Raw genomic sequence first — 25,422 nt, 5'->3', positions numbered from 1 at the left:
ATTCTTAGCACCCATTGCGAATAATCCTGACTTTGAAAATTCTTGTGTAGATGTGGGATTCAGAGATTGGAAGACCGCTGGTATTACAAAAATTGGTGATATGTATATAGGTGGTGCACTAAGGTCTTTTCAGCAACTGCAAGAAGAGTTTAAGCTTTCTCGAACTCAATTTTATCGTTACTTACAAATAAGGAGTTATTTAAACTCAATCTCATATTACAAAAGTGGTAGTAAGCTGAATATTCTTGATAGTCTCATCATGAAAGCAGCAACAATTAATAAGAAAGTGATTACTTATATATACGATCAGTTGCTTACGAATGATGGGACTATAATTAATATCAAAAATAGTTGGGAAAAAGACCTTGGTGCTCACCTAGATGACCAGACCTGGCGTAAGGTGTTAAATAATGCCAAGAAAATTACCAGATCAGACAAATCACATGAAGTACAATATAAGATAATTAACAAACTGCATGTGACTCCTGAAATACGTAGTAAATATGATGACTCATGTTCGGTAGCATGCAAGAAGTGTCAAAAACAACCAGGCACTTATTTTCATTTAATGTGGTCATGTCCATTGATTAAAATATTCTGGTATACTGTCCAAACAGAGATAGAGAAGTTCCTTGGCATAAAAATGGTAATGGATCCTAAACAGTGTATTCTTGGTATCGATCTTTTGTCTTTGTCTAGTCAAACGGGTAAATTGTTGAATATTATGTTGTATGCCGCACGTCTGTCAATTTTGCATGCTTGGCTTGACGAGCATCCGCCTACGTTAGCAATGTGGTATGAGAAACTGTTATCAATTGTTCCTTATGAAAGACTATCTCATGTGGTGCAAGGAACCTTAGATGAATTTGTTAAAGAGTGGACCCCTCTGAGTATGTTTTTTGGATGCGAGTGGCCATCAATAATAAGTGTTGGTGTAAATTAAGACAACACCCCCACACACACACACTTTTTTTTTTTTTTTTTTCTTTTCTTTTTCCTGTCTTTTACATGTATTTGTGTTTTTGGTTTTTATTATGTAGTATTATTTTGTGTTGTATGTTGTGTTCGTGACAGCGGAAGGCTGTAAATTTGTGTTATTTTTCTGATGAGCTTGTCTTGCTGTCAATGTAAATCAAAAATTAAAAAGAAAGTTATAAAAAAAAAAGAAGTACTGTAATATATTTCATGCAATAGAGGGCTAATATAAAAGATGGAAGTTGATGGCACAGTTATAGCCTGAGAAGAAAAGGCTTTTGCTTTCACACAATTATTACGTCTAATTTATTCCCCCAAAATATGGATGTAGGCTATAAAATCAAATGAGCACCTGGAGTCTGAGGTTTTGTTATATTTTTCCCACAAATATTGTTTATCTTGGTTTTTTAAACAGTTGCTCCCTTCCACACAAAGAATCAATGGAAATAATAAGTAAAAATAACTTTAAAAAGTGTATCTCTGTGGCATTAAATATTACACACACCAAGATATTCACACCCAGGTACAGAAACTTCTTGACCACAATTATGCCAAGTTTCAAAGCTTTCAGAGCATGAGTTTATGTCTTAACTCCCATACATGAGTTTATAAGACTTCACTCCCACACACAGATAAGACACAGCATGACAAGGAAATGTGTACGGTAGAGAACCATGGCATTTTTATACCACCCTTCCTTTTTTAATTTATCTCATCTGGACTGAGCTGTTTGACCTTCAGTCATTTTTCAGAGCTCCGCCCCCTCACATAACTCACCAGAGACAAAGATACAGTTCCCGGAAAAGCAGACTGAAGAAGAGACGATCAGATTCAGCTTCGGACCAAACTAACAACTTCCTGAGAGTGAGTCCAGCTACAACACTGCTGCTTCAACCTGGTGACACTCCACACACTGAAGGTGAGTTTGACTAAAACTTCGACTCAGAGTCACAGTAAACTAAAGTCTAGTCAGTAGAGGAGGGAGGGGAGCCATGACTGACGCCATTTTCTGGCTGCTGTGTTTTCAGCTTCACTCACAGACTAAATGGCTTCCAGATCAGAGGAGGATCTCTGCTGTCCGGTCTGTAAGGAGGTCTTCAGAGATCCTGTTGTTCTGTCCTGCAGCCACAGCTTCTGTAAAGACTGTCTGAAGAGCTGGTGGAGAGAGAAACAAGATCCACTGTGTCCAGTTTGTAAGACAAGATGTTCAAGAAAGAAACCACCCTGTAACCTGGTGTTGAAGAACCTGTGTGAGAGCTTCTTACTAGAGAGGGAGCAGAGATCTTCAGAGGCTCTCTGCAGTCTGCACTCTGAGAAACTCAAACTCTTCTGCCTGGACCATCAGGAGCCAGTGTGTCTCATCTGCAGAGATTCAGAAACACACACCAACCACAGATTCAGACCCATCAATGAAGCTGCTTCGAAACTCAAGAAGGAACTTGAGGAAACTCTGGAGCCCTTAAAGAAGAAGTTAAAGGGTTTTGAAGAAGTTCAAGTGAAGTTTGGTCGAACAGCAGAACACATTAAGGTCCAGGCCCGACACACAGAGAGGCAGATTAAGGAGCAGTTTAAGAAGCTTCACCAGTTTCTAGTAGAGGAAGAGGAGGCCAGGATGGCTGCACTGTGGGAGGAAGAGGAGCAGAAGAGTCAGAGGATGAAGGAGAAGATGGAGGCTCTGAGCAGAGAGATAGCAGTTCTTTCACACACAGTCAGAGCCACAGAGGACAAGCTGAGAGCTGAAGACGTCTCATTCCTGCTCAACTACAAGGCTGCAGTGGAAAGAGTCCAGCAGCGCCCCCTGCTGGAGGATCCACAGCTGGACTCAGGAGCTCTGATAGACCAGGCCAAACACCTGGGCAACCTGACCTTCAACATCTGGAACAAGATGAAGGACATGGTCTCCTACAATCCTGTGGTTCTGGACCCAAACACTGCTCATCCAGTACTCATCCTGTCTGAAGATCTGACCAGTGTGAGACTAGGAGGAGACAAACAGCAGCTTCCTGACAATCCAGAGAGGATTGATTCTTACTGCTCTGTCCTGGGCTCTGAGGGTTTTAACTCAGGGACTCACAGCTGGGATGTCGAGGTTGGAGACAAGACAGTGTGTGTACTGGGTGTGTTAACAGAGTCTGAGCAGAGGAAGGGAAAGAAGACAGGGTCTGGATTATGGATGTTATGGTTCAGTGGAGGTAAATACGGAGCAGGTTCACCATCAGCTCCAGTCATTGTTCTCTCAGAGCAGAAGAAGCTCCAGAGGATCAGAGTGAATCTGGACTTCAACAGAGGAAAACTGTCGTTCTCTGATCCTGATACTAACACACACATACACACCTTCACACACACTTTCACTCAGAAGATGTTTCCATACATTAACATTGGTGATAAACTCCCAGTGAAGCTGTTACCAGTGAAGGTGTCAGTGACAGTGGAGCAGAGCAGTTAGAGACAAAGAGGATGATCATATTTATAATGTTGTTTATTTCTTAAAGGGAAAAGTCAGTGAAATAAACCTGTTAAACTGCACCTGTCCTCCTGCTGCCTCATTATTACACATTTCCTTTTTACTACTTTTCATGTGTAAAATATTTTCACTTTTAAAAAAAATCTTTTGAGTCATTTCTCATTACGTTTGTTATGACTTTGTGTGAGGTGATGAGTTAAAAAATGATGCATTACTGAACATTTGATCAGTTGATCAATCTTTATGTTCAGTTTTTCTTCAGATGATAAAATGTCAAACATGAAAAGTGTTTCTTGTTTAATTACATATATGAAAAGTTTGTATCCATTCATATTAAATAATCTAAAATGTATCAACGTGTCAGTTCATCACAAAAGCTGAATGTACAGTCGTTCCTGTTTTTCATCAACATAATAAAATGTTGTCTTGACTTGGAATCATATTCAGCTTCGTCTTCAACGTCTCCTCCATCTACACAACAATAAATGTTGTGGAGTAGTTTCAGTACAAGTTCCTCAAAGCTAATCTGGAATGAATGTTCATATTTAGTATAAATTTATTTCCTTCAAGTAATAACTGAAGCACATTCTGCAAAAGTTTAATAAAAGCTGTGTTTATGTCGTCATGGTGTCTTGAACTAACTCCACTTCTCTCAGGTATCAGTTCTTCACAGAAGTTCTCCACTAATGAATTAAGACTCTCTCAGGTCAGATTAGACTCTTGATGTAGTTCTGAGTTCCAGCTCAGACTGGATCTTTAATTTTATTTACAGGTAAACAGTTCTCTGATGTTCCTCCATCACTGAATACACAACACTTCTTATATCTTATCCAACAACTCCACAACGCTCTGGTGGACAAGTTGTGACCTGCACATTCACCACGCTATGAAATAATCATGTAACTTTACGAGACAGAGTTGTTTTAGAGGGAAATGTGCAGCCAGAACTACATTCCAGACACGGCTGCTGGGCGGAGGGATTTCAAAAGCTGCAAGTAGTTCCGAGTATTTGCTTCATGTATCATAATGTTACATGATTATCTCATAGACCAGAGCAGCATCTTTATGCAAATGAGAGTGACTGATGCATCCTGGGTAATTTAGGGGCAGCGCCCGGCATCCCTCCATTGAAAAGTTCAGCCTAACTGGCTTGACAAACTAACTAACAAAAAGTTGTCTATTAACAGGCTATTTACAGACAACACTGAGCCAAAACCTACCCGGTGATTCCACCAAATACGTGTAGATGTCTGGGTCAGACATTTCTGGCCACTGTGTGGGGTCATTGATCATTGTGGGAGGCTAAATGAGCATACCGGCAGATTAATTAATTGTAATTTTTCAAGATAGTGTGAACGGTGGGTTTCAAAATAATGATGAGACATAGTGCAACAAAAGAAACAAAAAATAAAACATTCAAATTGATTGTTAGTCTACACTCCAACAAAACACAAAAAGCCACTGAGTGCAATTTAAAAATGCCGGGTGCTGCCCCTAAATTACCCAGGATGCATCAGTCATTCTCATCTGCATAGAGATGCCGCTCTGGTCTATAGCGTGGTGAATGTGCAGGTCATAACTTGTCCACCAGAGCGTTGTGGAGTTGTTGGATTGTGTATTTGATGAGTTTGATGAGGGACAGGGGACCTGTACCATTCACCTCATTGTGTCCACTGAGCAGCTCACGTCTCTGCCCCGCCGATCTAAAAAAAAGCATGCACCGATAATTAAAGAGTAATGAACCTACTACTATGACTATAGAGATTATGGCAATAGGCCAATTTGACAAAATGTTGAACTATCCCTTTAAATCGCCCCTGGTGTATCGATCTGGACTCTGAGCCTGACGGACACACACCAGCAGCAGCACCAGCAGCAGCAGCATCGTAAAAGCTGCTTCACCAGCCCCGCCGCGAGTTTTTCTCACTAAAAATCCGCCACAACGTTAATTTATTATGAAGTAGAAGCAGAGTAGAAGCCGCTTCTATTCCCCAGACTCAATGTAAGAAATACCGACTTGATGCAAAACAGAGAAATACGAGCAGCGGCAGCAGCGGTAGCACACGGACATTTCTTCTGTCATGTGGTCTGAGGGAAAACCCGGATTGGATCTGGGAGGTCACCTGCTGGTTGTCGGTGTGTGTGGTTGTGACCAACTAATGCTCGGTTTAACCAAACACTTTAAAATGCATTAAAATAAATAAATAAAATGAAATAAAACATTATAAAAGATTTGAGGTGAAAATCTGAGGTATGTTCGGGTTGTTTATAGAAAGAAACCGTGAGGGGGAAAAGAAAAAGACGCATAATCAGCACATTCTGCAAACTCTGAGTCACGTGAATGTCACATTACACTGTGGGGAGATTTAATCAAGGAATAAAACAGTAAAAAACAAACAAAAAAACTAAAACAAACAGCAGTTACAGTGAAAAACCATAGAAACAAGTTAAAAAACGCTCTTTTATTGAACCGAACAATGGAGGATCCACTCCGCGTCTTGTGGGGCGCAGCGCAGGGCCGAGTCGGCGCGGTTCAACAGCAGCTGTGGAGCCGCGGAGCAACAACAAGGAAACGGAGAGATTACTGTAAAACATTTCCAAAGGCGAGTTTAAAGCCTTTCAAAAAGAAATAATAAAAGAATAATAATTATAATCCATCCGGCATCCACACGACGACGGATTAACGCAGCGCCCGGAGCAGCAGCAGCAGCAGCAGCAGCAGCGACGGCGGCGTGGAGCTGCGTGGAGCAGTGAACACTCAGGACTGTTTCTTTCTGCAGCTTCTTGTTGTGTTTTTCTGGCGGATCGAGCTGCTCCAACGCGGCCTCCATTTTAGGTCGGTTTCTCTCTCTCTCTGTCTCTCTCACGTGTCCAGGACTGTCCTCCTCCTCCTCTTCTTCCTCACATGACCCGTGTGTTTGTCCCCGTGATCAGATTCAGATCTGCTGCGCTGCTGCTGCTTCCATCACCGGCTCAGTGTCGTTGAATATCGGCCCTTTTTTTTTTTTGGTTGTGGTTGTGCAGCTGCAGCCTTCATGGAGAATCTGCTGGAGCAGAGTCTGGACGGCAGCTCGGCGAGGTGAGACCAGAAGACAGCGGGCTGCCGGCCGCTTCCTGCTCCACCACCACGGCCACGGCCTAAAACACGCTCTATGCTCTCTTTATTATTAATAATAATAATAGAAATAATAATAATAAACACCAGCACCAACACAAACACAACACCACCACAACTGCTGCTGCTGCTATTATTAGAATAAAAAAGCCTATCCGTGCATGGCCTCCAGGCTGCACCCTGCACTTTTATGCATATTTATAATAAACATATTAGCAAAATTAATAATAGTAATAAAAAACTTTGCACAAGCTCCAACATCACTTAGAATATCATAGAAAAGGTTTGTTAATATCAGTCATTCTAATTCAGTACAAAAAGTGAAACTAATAGGCTACATTATATAGATCCATAATTACACACAGAATGAAACATTTCATGTCTTTTATTTATTTAATTTATTTTAATTGTAATGATTATGGCTTACATATAGGCTAATGAAGACCAAAGATTTGAATATTACAAAAAAAGACCAATTAAAAAAACAACACTTTGGGGCCGTTTGACTTCAACTACTGGAAACTGACTTTTCCATGATATTCTAATGCACCATGTAAATGTATGAATCTGCACTGAGCTGCTGTTGCTGCACCTGGTGCTGCAGATGCAAAATAAAAACCTAGGAGGCACATGCATTAGACATATTATAATTACCTGTGAAGCAGGGCTCCAACCTAACTTTTTTTTTTTTTTTTTTTTTTTTTTACTATAGGAGCACAGTGGTCCCTTAACTAGCACAAACAGAAGATTTAAGGGGCACAAATCAACTTGAGGGGCAAATATTCACATTTCCTTTTCATTCAGGAGCCTCATACACCTCGGCCTGACAGCTGTAATGACAGATTCCAGACAAACAAAAAAACAGCATATTTACTGGTTGCACACGTGCAAGTAGATGTAAAATTTACTTCTCAAATCCATTTAGGTGTAAAAGTCTGGAATTTTTTTATCATTATTTTTAATCGCGCAACAGATTCAAACTTCATACATTGAAGTTTATAAATTCTCACATAACTAAAAAATTCACCAACTTGACGTTGCAGAAAACATGAGGCCACTTTTAGTTATGTCTGGTCCAACACTTCCTCCAGAGGCCTCCTGGTGGCGCCACCTGATCCCCTCACACACACACACACACACACACACACTGATGATGATAAATAGTCTTGTTTCTGAGAAATGTGAGTTGTGTTTTTGGGTTTTGACTCACTGCTTCTCTTTCTCTCTCTGTTCTCAGTCACGACAAACAGGAGTCGGAGGAGGTGGTGCAGCTGCAGGAAGGTAAAACGCTGCTCTGGTTCAGCTTCACTCAGCTGAAACTTTCTCTGTTTCAGTCGTTATCTTTGTGTTTTTTACCCCGGAGATCATCCATGCATGTTTATTACACCTGGTGTGATGATGATAATAAAAGCTGATTGTGTGTGTGTGTGTGTGTGTGTGTGTGTGTGTGTGTGTGTGTGTTGCAGGCGAGGCAGTCGGGACGGAGGAGCAGACTGCAGTGACCATCACTGGAGTCCCACAGGCTGCGTTCGCCGACCACAATGTGCAGTACCAGTTCCGTACAGAGAACAGTGGAGGACAGGTGAGTGTGGAGAGGGAGGAGCTTTAAAGGGATAGTTCAACATTTTGGCAAATTGGCCCATTGCCATAATATAATCCCTATAGTCATAGCAGTAGGTTTGTTACCTTTAATTGTCGGTGCAAGCTACTTTTAGAACGGTGGAGCAGAGCCGTGAGCTGATCAGAGCTACGCTACGGAGGCTCATGGGATTTCTTGGTTTCCCTCATCAAACTCATCAAATACACAATCCAACAACTCCACAACGCTCTGGTGGACAAGTTGTGACCTGCACATTCACCACGCTATGAGATAATAACACAACGTTACCACACAGAGTTGTTTTAGAGGGAAATTCATGCAAAACCGCTGATGCGCGTTGCCTTCAGGGACAGTTTTTCATCAAGCAGTTGCTGCATTTACCTCTACAGTTGAATCTTCTATTCATACCGATGAGGCGTACTTATTGTACATGTGTATATGAGGCATCTTTGTGTAAACTTCAAGTATCATTTAAGTTTTTCAAGGTCGAGCCGAGTGTCGTCTATTTTGGAAATCTAAATATGATTGGTCGCCCTATTTTATTTAGTGTCCTAGTTAAGTTAGTTAGCTAATTAAGAAGCTTCAGTTTGTCTATTTTCTTGCCTGTTTTGATCGTACGGTGGCCCTGAAGGCTCAACTGCAAGAAAACACAACGTACTGCAAAGTGGAAGTGTTTCTAGAGGACACAATAAAGCGAGGGACCGGGCTGGGGCCTTTAGCTGTTCTTCTTCTTGACTTTAGAAGTTGTGCAGACAGCTTCCTGTTAGTGGGTTTGACAACAAGCTGAGTTTGTCGTCAATACCACATGATTCACATGGTATTGATCAGTTATTGATCACGTTAGCTTAGCATTAGCCTCTACCTGCAGTGTGACCTCCTCCTCTCTCTTGGCTCCGCCCCCTCAGGTGACCTACCGCGTCGTTCAGGTGACCGATGATCATTTAGAGGCGACAACGGACGGAACGGGAGCCGTGAGCGTCGTCTCCACGGCGGCGTTTACCGGAGCTCCTCAGGCCGTGGCTCAGGTGAGGTCATTAAAGACAACTGGGTTTTTTGTTTTGTTTTTTAACCTAATTTATCCAATTAACCTCGATTTAAAACCCACAAACTCTATGTTATTTATCTACACTCTGCTACATAGTCCAGCATTTCTCAGGTTCAGTCCATCATATTCATTTTTGCACGGACTATTACAGATTCAACCAACACTTGGAAATGCAACACATGTTTATTAACATTAGTGCACTGCACATAAGAAATTATTGCCATTTATACTGATGATTTTAACGACCTTGATGGTTATAAAATTCAACTGGCACTTCAACATAGAAACCTGTGTATTGTTGTTATCACCACTGTCTGTAATTATAAGACTGATCTCTCTTTGAAACTAACTTGAAACTTGTTTAGATTTAAAAAACATAAGCCATGAGACTGTTTATTCATCCCACACATTGAAAAATGTGGTTGTTACAGTAAAATTGTATCATACAAGGTAAAAAAGTAGAAAAATGCGAATATAAAATGATATAAAACAAACATAAAAACAGAAGGGAGAGCGATAAATACATACAGTGAGTCTATATACAGTGTATGCACAAATATAATTTAAAAAATTACATTTACAGTGTTGATAGTAAACAATATAAAACAATAGTATTTGAATTCAAATACTATTGTTTTGCATTGGTTTTACATTAACTTTGTGATTTATTTTAAGAAGAAAAAAGTGATTAGCAAATTGTGTGACTGGCTTGATTCTCTGAATTTATGGACAGACCTATATATTTAGTTTAGGTTTGTTTAGTATTATTTATTAGTTGTAGTTATTATATATATATAAAGTTTCTCTGAGTCTGTTTACTCTTTTATGAGGCAGCTGAGGCGTTTAAGCAGGCTTCAAGTTAGTTATCTGTGATTCTGTGTTTCATTCATTGTATTTTTTATGTCTTTTATCGTTGCATTTATTTTATTGTAAAGCACTTTGTGATCTTTATCTGTGAAAAGTGCAGTATAAATAAACTTTACTCACTTTACTCACTTGTTGGACCTCCTTCAGGCCGTGATCCAGAACCCGTTCAGTAACGGGGGCAGTCCCGTGGGGGAGACCATCGGCGGAGAAACACGATTCGCTTATTTTCCCGCCGCCACTGTCACCGATGGAACAGCCGTGTCGGTGCAGGCCACCGCCGACCCCACCATCACCCAGGCAGGAGGTGAGGATCAGGAAAACTTTGATCCAGATCATCAGGATTATTCTAAACGTGGCAGTTTGGTGGATTCAGGAACAAAATGTGAATTAAATCAAATTTAAACTGGTCAAATAAACAACATTTATAATGTAGTATTTATATACATTTATATTTTGCACCTGATTTTAAAACCAATAGAGTGATAAAGTAATAAAGTTAACTTTTGAATTTGAAGTTCAAATTTGAAACACATGGAGAAATATTCACAATGAACAGCAGCGTGGAGCCACTCTTGTGTTCATCAATTTTTTTATTTGGGCTGTTTGTGTTGTTTTCTGAGCTGGATTTTGTTTCTTCAATGTATTTTAAACAGCCAGACCTGATCCCACCCACAACACATAAATTAAAATAACAAACATACAGTACATTAGTCAAATGCATTGTAATTTCCCAGCTTGGGATCAATAAAGTCTATCTATCTATCTATCTATCTATCTATCTATCTATCTATCTATCTATCTATCTATCTATCTATCTATCTATCTATCTATCTATCTATCTATCTATCCATGTGTTTAAAAATTGAACTTCAACTTTCATTAAATTATCCAGCAGTTGGAGAAAAGTTCTTAGTTTCTTAGTAACAAAAATAGGACACATTAAAATACATTGACAAAGTGCAAGTGCAAGCCGAGACAAGAGACCCAAAGGCCTCAGCTCATGAAAAAGCTCATGAAAAAGTTCTTAATTTGTGGAATAATCAAAAGTTTACTTTATTTTCTTATAATGGTTTAAAAATCAGGTGCAACATATAAATGTATTTATATATGACATTATAAATGTTGTTTATTTGACCAGATTGAATTGTTCTTGAATCCACCAAACTGCTGCGATCAGAATAATCCTGATGTTTTGGATCAAAGTTAAACGACACAAACTGAGGATTTGATACAGATTAAAACCAAGACTGGATCACGTGATCTAATCTGAGATTTTAATTTTTTAATCGATCCATTATCCAAAATCCGATCAGATTACTTTTTAACAACTTTTGTGCCCCAGGCTAGAAGAGGTGACTGTCAAAATAAAAGCCTTGATAGGATTAATGTTCTGTATGTGTGGTTTCTTCTCCAGGTCAGTTCTACGTGATGATGAGCCCCCCCGAGGTGCTGCAGACCACCAACCCCCGCACCATCGCACCGCGCACACACACCTACACCGCGTGAGTATCACACACACACATACACATACACACACACACACATACACACTCCAACTCCCCCATCACTCACCCTCCTCCTCCTCCTCCTGTCGCTCCACACTGGGTTGGACGATCTTTTACCTTCTTCTTACCTTTTAAAAAAAAAAAAATATATGTTTTTTTTATTTTGATGATTTAGTTTTGTCAGTTTTTGTGTTTTACAAATTAAAAAATATATACGTATATTTAAAAAAAAGTGACATCATCATTTAAAACGTCCACACTCTGTCCCACTTACCTGCCGTCCCCAGAGACCTTGGTGAGAGCGAGATGTTGCAGCATGGCAGTTCAAACTGGTGAGACGAACTTTCACATACGACCCCCACTACCCCCCCATCATGTGTTGTAGAGACAGACTCATTAGCATCCTACCTAGTTAAAGGGATAGTTCACCCAAAATTGAAATTTCACTCATTATCTACTCTTCCCTCATGTGGACTAAGGGCTGGGAGAAGTTTCAGAGTCCTCCGTGGCTTCTCTGAGTTACAGCGGGGCTCCGTGCAGCACTGCATGTCCATATGACGGTTGAGAACGGAGCTCACTTTTCTTTGTCCAAAAAGACACACCAAAAAACATCCAAATACCTCCATAGTGCTCGTCTGTAATGTCCCTCTTGTATTGAAGCCCCGACATTGTTCCGAAAAAAATTAAATAAGTCTATGTGTCAAGCTTGTTTGTAGCAGAAGCTCCCAGTGTCTCAGTTCACTGCTCTTCCTAGTCCGTCCAAATCGCGCCAGGAAGAGTAGTGCTAGGAGCTTCCGCTACAAACAAGCTTAAAACATAGACTTATTTAATTTTTTTCGGAACAATTTCTTATGTTGGGGCTTCAATACAAGAGGGACATTACAGACGAGCACTATGGAGGTATTTGGATGTTTTTTGGTGTGTCTTTTTGGACGAAGAAAAGTGAGCTCCGTTCTCAACCGTCATATGGACATGCAGTGCTGCACGGAGCCCCGCTGTAACTCAGAGAAGCCACGGAGGACTCTGAAACTTCTCCCAGCCCTTAGTCCAAAAATTTCAATTTTGGGTGAACTATCCCTTTAAACACACACACACACACACACACACACACACACACACACACACACACACACACACACACACACACACACTCCACCCCCCAGACGACTGACAGGTTCGACTCGACAAAACAAAACTAATGTGACTCATCAACCAGACTGAAAAAAAACAAAAAACAACTCATAACAGAAGCAGCTACAAACATCTGGCTCTATGTCTTTGTGTTGTTTTATTTTATTTTTTTATTTGATTGTAGCTCAGGAAGTAAAAAAAAAAAAAAATGCTGCTTCATTCATTTGAATTTCTTTGTTAAACCAGTCTTGCTGTGTGTTTGTGTTGTGCAGGAAGGTGGAGGGTCCACGGGCGCCGAGAGACGAGAGGAGAAGAGCTCAGCACAACGAAGGTCTGACACTGTCCCGAGTGTGAAGAAGTTTAAAATCTGAGTCTCTTATTGGTCGAAAAATCTGAAAACCTTTACCGAGGGATTGGGCATCCTCAATAATTATGAATGAGAACTTATATCGTAAATATATAGATTTATTTTTAACCTTGAACTTAGTTTTTATTTCAGTTTCATTCAAAAACCATACAAACAGAATCATATTTCATCATATTATCTGCTGTTTTCTCAAATTTCCAATACAATGTGGTTCCTATTGGGACTTTATAACAATTAGGACACAACAAAAGAAACTGTATAGAGACTGTCATAACAGATAGATAAAATTAATTGAAATTAAATGAAACAAATAGAATAAAAAGTATCAGATTAATAATATAGAATGGATTCAAAATGTATATAAGGGCTCCTCACTATAATAGTAAGTATACCCATGGCAGAGCTCCACCATTTTAATGAATATGTCTTATTGAAGTCTCAGGGAGTGTTTTGTTTGTTATTTGTTCCATTTGATATATTTTCTTTATTTTTTCAGTCCATATATTGTATTTGTTGGAGGGTCAGGCTTTATTTTTAATCATTTTTAAAAGAAGAAATACGTGTTTGACTGAAAACACAGGTGGAACCAAAGTTGCAGACAAAAAAACACTGTTACATAGAAACTTCAAATGAACTAAACAGGCGAAAGCAGTTTTCTGAGGTGAAAAATAATCACCTTTTATCATGGTTTATGGTTTTTATCTATAAAGATAAGGGAAAAAAATATTGGTTTTTGGTTTTATAGGCTGTAAACCTTTATTACACTTTACAGAACGTGTTATTGGTTGACAAAGAGTTTTCTGAGGTCGTTCTGATTCTGAATATGTGAGAAAAATCTTTGAAGTGATGAGTTTATTAAGAAAAACACTAAAGTTTGACACCGGCCTCAGCAGTGACAGTTCCCTGAATGTTTCACACTGAACCGTTTAATTTTCTGGTTCTTATATAGACGACTGTCGAGGTGTTAAACTGCACCGACTGCAGCTGCATGTTGTTGTGAATATTGTGTGTATTTTGTTGAAGACTCAGATGACACACTTGAATCACTCTGTGTTTGTGTTTTTTTTCAGTGGAGAGAAGAAGAAGAGACAAAATTAACAACTGGATTGTTACTCTGTCTAAAATCATCCCTGACTGCAGCGTGGACAGCAGAAGTGGAGCGGTGAGTCCTGCTTCCACTTCAACTTTCTAAAAACAGATTTTAAAGGGATAGTTCACCCAAAATTGAAATTTCATTATCTACTCACCCTCATGTCTACTAAGGGCTGGGAGAAGTTTCAGAGTCCTCCGTGGCTTCTCTGAGTTACAGCGGGGCTCCGTGCAGCACTGCATGTCCATATGACGGTTGAGAACAGAGCTCACTTTTCTTCGTCCAAAAAGACACACCAAAAAACATCCAAATACCTCCATAGTGCTCGTCTGTAATGTCCCTCTTGTATTGAAGCCCCAACATGAGAAATTGTTCCGAAAAGAATTGAATAAGTCTATATTTTAAGCTTGTTTGTAGCGGAAGCTCCCAGCGCAAGATTTGCACAGACACAGTTGTAGCTTCCGCTACAAACAAGCTTAAATTATAGACTTATTTAATTATTTTTGGAACAATTTCTGAAAAATTTTAATTTTGGGTGAACTATCCCTTTAATGTCTGTGATGGATCGGAATTTGTGTCTGAGTCACATTTTCTTCATGAACTCGACTCTCTGACCTTTTATTTCTGAGTCTCTGAGAGTCGGACTGAAACCAGGTGAAACACGTGTGATCCTATGAAGCCGAGTCTGGAGGAAAAGTTGAGATGAAACCTCAGTGATTGTTAACAGGATGTGTTTGTGTTTGTGTTTGTGTTTGTGTTTGTGTTTGTGTTGTGTTGTGTTGTGTTGTGTTGGTCAGAGTAAAGGCAGCATCCTGTACAAAGCCTGCGACTACATCAGAGAGCTGCGTCAGAGCAACCAGCAGCTGCAGGAGAGCTGCAAGGAGGTGGAGCGAGTCAAGATGGACAACGAGCTGCTCAGGCAACAGGTGAGGAAACACGACGGCACTTTACTGCACTGAACCAACACCGACATCTGTAATTAACTAGTAAACATCTGGACGCGTTGCTGCGACAACATCAGAAAGAAGAGAAGCTCATTTTACAGATGTGGTGCATTCAAGGTGTGGAGGAGTTTGTCTCCTGATGTTTGGGACAATTTACAATCTGAAGTTCAACTTTAAAACCTCAGACCCTCGACTGTATTTAAAGCACTAGTGAAAAGTCTGGCTGTGTTTTAGAATAGAAAGTGTTATTTGAACAAATTTGACCATTTTGACCATTCATTGATTATTTCATTGTAATTGTGTTGCTGCTGTCTGTCCACATCTCCCTTGTAAAGGAGATCCTTGACCTCAATTGTTTGATAAAGACTTAATAATATAAAAAGAAAAAGTTAAAATCAATAAACTTTGTTGAAAGTACACTTTACAAAATGGAAAACCAGTGCAAATCAAACTGTACACTGATTGAACTTCATCGCTGTGCTGAATCTGAATAAATTAACCTGACAGTTCACACACTGTTGTTGATGTTGTTGCTGTCTACATGGATCAAATTGAGTTTTTTCCTTCCTGCTCTAATCGATGTGTTTCTGTTTCCAGATGGAGGAGCTGAAGAACGACAACGCTCTGCTGCGGGCGCAGCTTCAGCAGCACGGCGTAGAGGTCAACGGAGACGCGACGCCGCAGTGACGGCGGACACCCGGGACACGTGTGCAATGACACAAACACAATAATAATGTTGCATCCTCCCACCCACCTGAACAGCGGCCGCAGGAAAAGGATTAACACAACGACAGAAAGACACTTTCTGAATCTGAACTTGGAGACTTGGAGGGGAAACGACGTGCACGAGGCTCCAGAAGAGGAAGAGGAAGACGAAGAAGAAGAAGATGAACGGCGAGCGAGGGAGCGACGCGTCTCCTCCTCCAACAGCTCAGAGGCTCCGACACCCGAGGACGGTGCAGCCGCCTGAAAGACGACGACCGGGGCACAGCAGCACCACGCTCGCACCAAACTCTCTCTTTCCTTAAATTATGAACCTGCCACAGAAAAAATAACTTTTATTAATTTCACCTTTTTATCCTTTTTTTTTTTTGGTGTTTTTCAAGCTACTATGTGACACGAACGATCGCTCTCAGTTACCTTTTATTTATCCGTGTGTATGCAGTAAGAAAAAAACAAAACAGGTGGTTTCTGTATTAACTCTTTCCAGCAGCCGGTAAATCCGACACGTTGATGATGATCACTGGAGCCGATCTGAGACACTGACGCTCCACAAACTTTATCAACACAGCTCGATGCTCGACGAAGGTGGATTCAGAAACTACGACGACGGCACTTCTTCTCTGACAGACAAAGTGTGATAAACAGCTTGTTTTTAGTCTAAGGCCTTAATAGAAGAAGCCTGCGGGAGAGTCTAGGTGTTAACATAGCTCAGGTAAATGGGATAGTTCACTGGCGAGTGGTTCCCAGACTCCATGAAGTCTTTACGTGTGTAGAGTTTAGCAAACGTCTCTGTCGACTCGTGTCCCCCCATTAGGTGCAATGTACAGATAAATGAGAATATGCAGATGATTTTCAATGTGTGAGTCATTTTAATGGGCATTAAAATATGGTTTGTTTGTATATCTGATGATGATGATGATGATGATGATGATGATGATAATAATAATGATAATAATAGGTCATTGGTGTAAATGCACTGAAACGGAGGCTCGGTCTCTGCTTGGCCCACCGATCCTGCTGCGTTTTGAGTGAACGCCTGAGGTGGCTTTGTTTTGTTTTTCGTTTTTCGTTTTTCTTTCAATATTCCCTAAATCTTTACAAACTCTGGGAACCATTGCTGCTGACAGACCATACAAGAGCCGTGGTCAGGAATGTGCTAAAAAGGTATAGTTTGGATGTGAGAGGGATGATAATTGTAACTAACCAGCTTTTGTCTACACTGAAAGTCTCCACAGCATGGAAATATAACCACTGGCATGACTAATTCTGATATTACAATAAAACTGAAGTGTGAGCGCTGTTTATTACAGATTGGATCATCACTTGGTGCTTTTTTCGCTTTGGAGCAGCACACAACGCCACAGAGGTCGATGTTTAAATTCATTTTCATACTGACTGCATATTTATCTTAAAAAAACTGGAAGGTTACTTTTTACATTCAAGCTAAATAGCTGTTTTCTCTCTTTATTTAAAGGGACAACGAGGAGTTTTGAGCCTCTGCGCGCACCGTGAAATTCTTTGACCGGCGCAAGACAGACTCATGTTTTCATTTATCAGGAATTAAAGTCAGAGGTAAAAAGACGATCACATACTGTCGTAGTTCCGACCATAAACGGAGATTCGGCTGCGTTATGACTCGCCACGAAACCGAAAGTAAAGAAACGCTGGTCGGCTCGACCAGCATTTCCGCCACCACTAATAATAACAAAATAGTGATAGAGACAAAACGATATATATATCGAAAATGGGCCCATTAACAAGTGTGGGTAGCGTAGATTAATTAACGTGAGACTTTTTTATAACCAAATAGAAACTCCTCGTTGTCCCTTTAAACTGGAAAATTTACCAAAACTTCATTAGATAGGCTATTTCATTTATCACCTAGGGAGGACTGTTTGTCCATCAGTTAGTAATAATATAAGTAAAATGATAAAATGAAAGAAATATAACAATTCAGCAAAAGAGATTTAAAAAATAAAATGTTGAAAAATGACAAAACTGCGAGACAAACATTTCACAACGGATTGAATGAGGGAACTACCTCAAGAAATTTCTCTTAGGTTAACAATATTGGATAAAATCTTAACCTAACTTTAAAAAATTAGAGATATAAGTTTTGTTTTTCATGTTAACTGTTTTATCCGTAGATATCTTATCTAACTGTCTGTAACGGCCTTTTAACGGCTCCTTCTCGGTGGCCGGTGACGACATAAAACGTTCCCCCCGAGTTTGAATTATTAAAGAGAAGTTTCAGTCCGTTCTTTCGTTGCCTGGAGACGGCCGGAGTTTCTGTTGCCATGGGAGACCTGGTCCCGTCCAGTCAGATAAACCTGCAGTGAGTTGCACGCTCCGCCACCGAGGCACCGAATTGTCCGAACGTTCTAGAACTGGTGAGTAAAAAATGTATCGATGCGAGATGAGATTTAAAGTGAACGTCGTGATGTTTGTTTATTATTCAGGTTTAATCCGGTTAGAGAACGGACTAAGTAACGACTTTTCTTCGATAAATACAATTTTTTCGTTAACGGTGATTCTTATGACTGGTTGTAAATGTACTGCTTTTTTTTCTTCTTCTTTTTTTCCAAGTTACAAGAACCGTGTTCTTTATGTCTGTAGGAGTTCTGTGTCCCTGAACGCCTCAAAGACTTTTAAGAGCTCATTAAGTTAAAGTGCTGCACCTAAACCTCTTATTAAATATATATGAACTGTATAGTCTATGTTATTGATAACACAAGATAAGACACACAAGTAAAAAATATCTAAAAAGGAAAATTAAGTATTGTATTTTGTATTTTTATTAGCACATGAAAGCTATATAAAACAGCATATTAAAAAGTGGAACAACAACATCAAAAAAAACATACAAAGTATAGGCTACAGTAGATAAAGCAAATGTGCAGGAGAAACAAAAAAAAACCCAGGTTTGTCAAGTGGTCCTCCTAAATTTAATTTACAGTATCTCAAACAAGAGCAGAACTTTGTCAAGTGCCTTGGAAGTGAATTCCCGAAATGGTAAAAATATTGATTTGACAACAGTTGTTCCTTCAAAATAAAGTTTCTCAGGTTATTAAATGAGTCTGTTCCAGCTTCTCTGCTGGTGTGAAACTACAAAGTCATTGAAATGCAGCGCCTTGCAAAAGTATTCATACCCCTTGAACTTTTCCACATTTTGTCACGTTACAACCACAAACTTCAATGTATTGTTATTTGGATTGGGTATTGGGTGTTTTATTGTAATAAATCTTGAACACCATGCATCATTTTCCTTTCCACTTCACAATGATGTGCTACTTTGTGTTGGTCTATCACATAAAATCACAAATAAAACACCTTTAAGTTTGTGGTTGTAATGTGGAAAAAATGTGGAAAAGTTCATGGGTTATGAATACTTTTGCAAGGCTCTGTATATAACAGTGCTTGAAAGAATACAGTGATGAAACCTTCACGTGTCGCCCTCAGCTGTAGGATGTCTGCACTTCCCGCCAAGCCCGGCCTTCGCCTCAGTGTGCCGGAGTGGAGCAGCAACAACCAGCAGCTGTCGGCCACGGCTCAGCACGAACAGCTGGTTTCCAGAGTGATCCGACAAGATGGGAGGTCGCTACGCAACGAGACCAACTGCAAGGTGGATGGATGGATGGATGCTGCTGGGCCTGTTCTCACCTCACCTTCACACTTCATCTTCAGCTTCATCCGCCACCTGAGTCGTCTTCATCAACTCTGTCTCTGTTATTTTGCAGACGAGCTGGGACGAGAGCGACACCTCCCGCAGGCTGAGAGACCGGGTCCTGGATGTTTCTCGGTGGAGGGACGTGTTGGAAACCTGCGCACAGAAAGTGGATGAAGAGATGGAGGCTCTGACGCTGGTGATTTACTGTATACTTTACATTCACACATTACACAGATTTACTTCTACACCTGTACGCTGTGTATTTTGTGGATTAACCTGAGATCTGGAGGTGCAAACCAAAATTACATAATGTGAGACAAATTTGTATTTTGGAAAACATTTTTACAGATCATAAAAGAAAATGTACATTACCATAACACATTTACATTTCAGAAAACAACTTAATAAGACACGAAACAAAACATTTCGACCCAGAACTGATAACGGCAGCGACCAATTCAAGTTGTTGTTGTTGCTAATCGAGTTCATGGCGACCCGATGGACAGCGATCGTTGTGATCTGATCTGGTTGCTCAAATATGGTTTTTGTAGAGGAGTAATTCTCTCTACTGTATAATATAAAAAAACGGCAAAACATCACCATGAACTCATTTGACGACAACAACAACTGAAATCGGCAACTCTCGTTATCACTTCTGGGTTAACCCTGGATTTGGTGCGTTCCCTTTCCCGTTGATGACATTTGTACATTTTTTTCAGGACTTGTAAACGTGTTTTGTGTCTTGTTAAAGCAGAAGTAAGCGATCCGGTCGTTTTGGCTAATGCTGCGTTCCAGGCAGGCTTTTGAAACCGTAAATTACAGCTTCAAGTCAGGACTTATGACTTTGTAGCGTTCCAGGCAACCCACTCGTGTTTCTCCGACCTGTTTTACCTGTGAAAGTCACTGTAACGGCCACTCATAACTTCCGACCCGTGAACTCGTACCAGATCGAACTGGTACGACTTCACAGGTCGGAAAAATACGAGTTACGAGTTGCCTTGAACGCACCATAACAGCCCTCGTCCCTACGTCACCACATTCAGGCGCATCCCTTGGCTGCACCGGGCTGCACACACAGCCCTTCATGCCGTTCTCTCTCCTCATTGGATAAAAACTGTAGGATACGATAAATGTTTTCTCCTCGGCTCAGAGCAGAGCAGAGGGACTGACAGACCCGTGTTTCGGTCCAAACACTCTATGTAAGTGATTGCTGTCGGAAGATATAACTATTTAAGACTTATATTAACACAAATATATCGCTTACTTCTGCTTTAAAGCAGATATCAGTGGAATGTTTTTGTTAATATAAGTCCTAAATAGTCCTATTTTCCGTCAGCAATCACTTACATGAAGTATTTCAGCCTAAACACGAGTCTCTCCGTCACTCTGCTCTGCTGTAACCCGAGGAGAAAATTTTCCTTGTGGGATACAAGTGTTATCCAATGAGGAGAGAGAACGGCATGAAGGGCTGTGTGTGCAGCCAAGGGATGCGCGTGAATGTGGTGACGTAGCACGAGGACCAATTGATGCCTGACAAGGGCGGGGGCTGCTAACTCATGGTGCGTTCAAAGAAACTCGTACTTTGTGTTTTTCCTTCCTGTGAAGTCATACCAGTTCGATCTGGTACGAGTTCACGGGTCGGAAGTTACGAGTGGCCGTTATAGGGAACTTTCACAGACAACAGGATGGTAAAAACACGAGCTACGGGTTACCTGGAACGCTACCAAGTCGTAGTTGTGACTTGAAGCTGTAACTTACGGTTTCAAAAGCCTGCCTTGAACGCAGCATTAGCCGAAACGGCCGTGAAGCTGATATCTGCTTTAAGTTGTTTTCTGAAATGTAGAGGTGTTTCAGGACTTGTAAATGTCTTATGGTAACGTCATTTTGTTTTATGATATATAAAAATGTTTTCCAAAATGTAAACTTGTGTGTGTGTGTGTTCTCGGCTCAGTCCAAAGAGCAGACGGAGCAGGCGCTGGCCGCCACCGTCCTTCCTCTGGAGATCAACACCGAGTGCGTGACGCTGAGGGAGGGCCGGCGGGGGGCCGAGCTGGTCTCGGACCCGGTGGACGAGCAGCTGAAGAAGGAGGTGCAGCTGATCGGTCGGGTGCAGCAGGTTCTGCAGCAGCACGTAGACAAGGCCTTCGAGCAGCTGTGGTGAGACACTGAACCACTTCCTGTTCTGGATTTTTAAGTTTTTATATTTTAAATTGTATTTATTTATTCATTATTTATTTATTTAGATTAGGGACAGTGCATATTAAAGCAGAAGTGAGTGATATATTTGTGTTAATATAAGTCTTAAATAGTTATATCTTCCGACAGCAATCACTTACATAGAGTGTTTGGTCTGAAACACGGGTCTCTCAGTCCCTCTGCTCTGCTCTGAGCCGAAGAGAAAACATTTATCGTATCCTACAGTTTTTATCCAATGAGGAGAGAGAACGACATGCAGGGCTGTGTGTGCAGCCAAGGAACGCCGTGAATGTGGTGACGTAGCGACGAGGACTGTTATGGTGCGTTCAAGGAAACTCGTATTTTTCCGACCGTGAAGTGGTACCAGTTCGATCTGGTACAAGTTCACCGGTCAGAAGTTACGAGTGGCCGTTATAGTGACTTTCACCGGTAAAACAGGTCGGAAAAACACGAGTGGGTTGCCTGGAACGCTACAAAGTCGTAAGTTGTGACTTGAAGCTGTAATTTACGGTTTCAAAAGCCTGCCTGGAACGCAGCATTAGCGGAAACGACCGGATCACTCACTTCTGCTTTAATTGACTTTTTTTTTTTTTAAATATATATTTATTTCGAACATGTAAAACAAAATAGGGCACAATTTCAGTTTGTTCCTTCATATGTAAATAACATCAACAAGTTGAAGAACCAAAAAAAAAACACAAAAGCATAATCATACATATTTGAAAAGGAGTGAGAAGAAGCTGTGCTTATTGAATCCCACCCCTTTTCCACAAATAATAAATAGATCGATTACTAGTCCCACTTCATTAATTGCTCTTCATTCCATTGTTAGAAACAAAGCACTGTACATCATTTAAATATGCCAGATTATAGCCATGACTAATTGAGGTCCAACCGCAGGCAGGTTGTTGTAATAGTAAAAAAGACACAAGAGAAATACATAGAAGAACCATAGAAGACCAATACAAGCAGAATACTGATTCAATGAAGAACACACACAGGCAACTACAATAAAATAAAACAAAAACATAGGAAACAAAAGGACCTCCGTCTGTATCACAATCAGCAGTGACCATAACAAGAAAAAGAAAAACAGATTTCTCTCTCTCTCTCTGAACTCCTCTTCTTCGTCTCGTCTCCAGCGTCCTGCAGGAGGCTCGCCACCAGCTGACCTCTGACCTCCAGAACAAGATGGACGCTCTGGACATCGACATGTCCTGTCTGTCCCTCACGATAAAGTCTGCTCAGATCTCTCTGAAGACAAATCCCACCCGTGTCCCCTCAGGGTAAAAACATCACCTCCATGTTTTTAACCATCTTCTATACTGTCTCTTCCTCAGCTCAAACACTGACCATGTTTCTGTCTGTCCCTCTTTCTGTCTCTATCCCGGTCTCTGTCCCGGCTGCAGCTCCTCCACCCCCCAGGAGTGGATCCAGTTCAGCCAGTACAACGTGTCCCGGGCACAGGACGCCATGCAGCTGTCCCAGCAGAGGAGAGAGGACATGAGTCTCACCAGAGCCCAGGTGGGTGTGACGTAAATAATACACCTATCTATTTATATTTATACTAATAATAAAAATAATATAAGTTTTGTTTTTACAGAATTGTCCCCCTACGGAAGCCCTAAGTGGTCAAAATACTTTCATTTCAGGCGTAGAAGATGAAACTTGGTTTTTAGAGATAACAACATAATTAATTGTTGATCATTCATCATTCAGTGCAGCAGCATCAGAGGAGCAGGAACATATTGATCAGTGATCAATCAACATTAAACATGACTGTGCATCGTCAAGAGGAGATTGGATGAGATTCAGCTTCATGGGCTTCTCCATGGTATTCATACCCCTTGAACTTTTCCACATTTTGTCACATTACGACCACAAACTTCAATGTATTTTATTGGGATTTTATGTGACAGAGCACATAATTGTTAAGTGGAAGGAAAATGATTCATGGTGTTCAAGATTTTCTTTTACAAATAAAATACCCAATACCCAATCCCAATAAAATATATTTAAATTTGTGGTTGTAACGTGACAAAATGCGGAAAAGTTTAAAGGAGCTTTCCAGAAAATCTTCTTAAAAATGATCCTGTATGACCCCTCAGGACTTCCATAGTCTCAACAATAATAACAACAACTAACAACAACTTAAACTGAATGAAACACAAACTGCAGAGAACCTTGCAGGTTGTCAGAGAACATGCTGCAGCAGTTCCAGTGTTGTTGTGTGTTACTGATGTTGTGAGTTTCTGTTCCTCAGCTGCAGAACGAGTTGGAGACGCAGCGTCGAGCCACAGAGTTCGCTCTTCGTAAGCGGAACCACCACGAGGAGCAGGCCCGCGACGAGCTGCAGTGGCAGATCAAAACTGTGAGACACCCGGTCGAGTTTTTCTCTCTTTTTATTTTGTCTTTGTGGAGATAAAAACCTGCAGCTGTGACTGTGTTCGTCCGCAGACCGAGAACGAGATGACGGAGATGGAGAACGACATCCAGGGCCTGGATGCCGACATGCGGGCCAAGACGGCCTCGCTGAAGCTGGCTCACACCCGGCTGGAGAACCGGACCGGACGACCGGGAGTCGACCTGTGCAGAGACGAGGTTCTGGACCGGCGGGTGTGCGGTTTGTTCAAACAGAAGCTGAGAGTGCTGAGTGCTGATTGGTTCGCTCTGTTTCCTGTTTGATTGCAGGTTCAGCTCGGCCTCGTCTCCGAGGTCCATCAGCTGGAGACCAGCATCACGGCTCTGAAGCAGAAGCTGGCTGAAGCTCAGTGAGTCTGAACAAAGAGGTTTTTAGTTTTAGGTTCAGTCTATTTATTTATTTCATTTTTTTTTAAGAAAAGAAAAACAGTTTAACACAAAAAAAATTATGCAACTCCTGAATGAAAGGAGGCACAAAGAAGCAAACTTATGTAGTCTACCCCTTTTTTCAAGAAATCTTTTTACAAATTAGGTAATATATGTATCAAAACAAAAGAAGAAAGAAGAAAAATAGAATAAAATGAATTACAATGATGGCTGTAGATCAGCTCATCATTCCTAGGTCTGAATGTCACCATGCAACATTTTTTATATCATTCTTGCAACAGCCAAACGCACCGCAGATGCTGCAAATACAGAAATGATGCAAAACTAAAAACACACAAATGCAACTGAACTGCAACATGAAACAAATGAGAAAGAAACAATTAGCAAAATGCTTTTTCTGTTGCATTGTGCTATGTTTTTGGTTTTGCATCATTTCTGTATTTGCAACATCTGGCCGTTTGTGGCGCGTTTGTCCTTGTCAGCCACCGTATGAATCAGATATGAATCGGAAAACAATAGAAAAACTTGTCTGTACATAGAAACCTGCAGACTTTTCCTTTTGTAGCAAATGTATAAAAGGGGCGGGGCTTGCCTTTACGTCTGTAATATAAGCTGCAGTTCCACATTTCCACATTTCACCACAGTGGCAGAGTGGCCCTGTCTGTGTTTGTAGCAGAAGCATCAGCAGCAGAATAGACCAGTAACAGCTCCTCTCTCTCCGGTCAGACACTCTCTGCAGAAGATGAAGCTCCATCACAGCCGGATGCTTCAGGATCTGTCCAGGAAGCAGGAAGCTCTGTCTCTGGAGCAGCGCAGCCTGAAGACTCGCAGCCACCTGCCGCCGGCGTCCTGCTCCGGGAAAACGCTGGTGGTGCCGCTCATGAACTCCAGTGGGCGGAGCAACCTGCAGCTGCTCGCTCAGTGA

At 41.0% G+C, this 25,422-nt stretch overlaps 3 protein-coding genes across 3 annotated transcripts; all 3 read left to right on the top strand.

The window, feature by feature from the left end:
* The first annotated feature begins 2,005 nt into the window (after positions 1 to 2,005).
* Positions 2,006 to 3,502, top strand: LOC310993730 (nuclear factor 7, ovary-like). The gene has a single exon (XM_083982176.1). The coding sequence runs from the start codon at positions 2,021 to 2,023 to the stop codon at positions 3,419 to 3,421; it is 1,401 nt and encodes a 466-aa protein (XP_083838302.1). The 5' UTR covers positions 2,006 to 2,020; the 3' UTR covers positions 3,422 to 3,502.
* Positions 3,503 to 5,748: 2,246 nt separating this feature from the next.
* Positions 5,749 to 17,115, top strand: usf2 (upstream transcription factor 2, c-fos interacting). The gene is made up of 12 exons (XM_083981771.1): positions 5,749 to 6,275; positions 6,374 to 6,518; positions 7,792 to 7,835; positions 8,021 to 8,136; positions 9,060 to 9,179; positions 10,214 to 10,370; positions 11,481 to 11,568; positions 11,859 to 11,903; positions 12,975 to 13,033; positions 14,140 to 14,231; positions 14,957 to 15,085; positions 15,701 to 17,115. The coding sequence occupies exons 2-12, from the start codon at positions 6,475 to 6,477 to the stop codon at positions 15,788 to 15,790; spliced, it is 984 nt and encodes a 327-aa protein (XP_083837897.1). The 5' UTR covers positions 5,749 to 6,275; positions 6,374 to 6,474; the 3' UTR covers positions 15,791 to 17,115.
* Positions 17,116 to 19,292: 2,177 nt separating this feature from the next.
* Positions 19,293 to 25,422, top strand: tekt2 (tektin 2 (testicular); the record flags this gene model as incomplete). The annotated part of the gene is made up of 9 exons (XM_083982808.1): positions 19,293 to 19,448; positions 19,564 to 19,689; positions 21,445 to 21,650; positions 22,832 to 22,975; positions 23,099 to 23,213; positions 23,953 to 24,060; positions 24,147 to 24,290; positions 24,381 to 24,460; positions 25,224 to 25,422. The coding sequence occupies 9 exons, from the start codon at positions 19,293 to 19,295 to the stop codon at positions 25,420 to 25,422; spliced, it is 1,278 nt and encodes a 425-aa protein (XP_083838934.1).

Source organism: Trachurus trachurus (assembly GCF_905171665.1).
Source record: "Trachurus trachurus genome assembly, chromosome: 11".
Lineage (NCBI taxonomy): Eukaryota > Metazoa > Chordata > Actinopteri > Carangiformes > Carangidae > Trachurus > Trachurus trachurus.
This window is presented reverse-complemented; position numbering and strand designations above follow the sequence as displayed.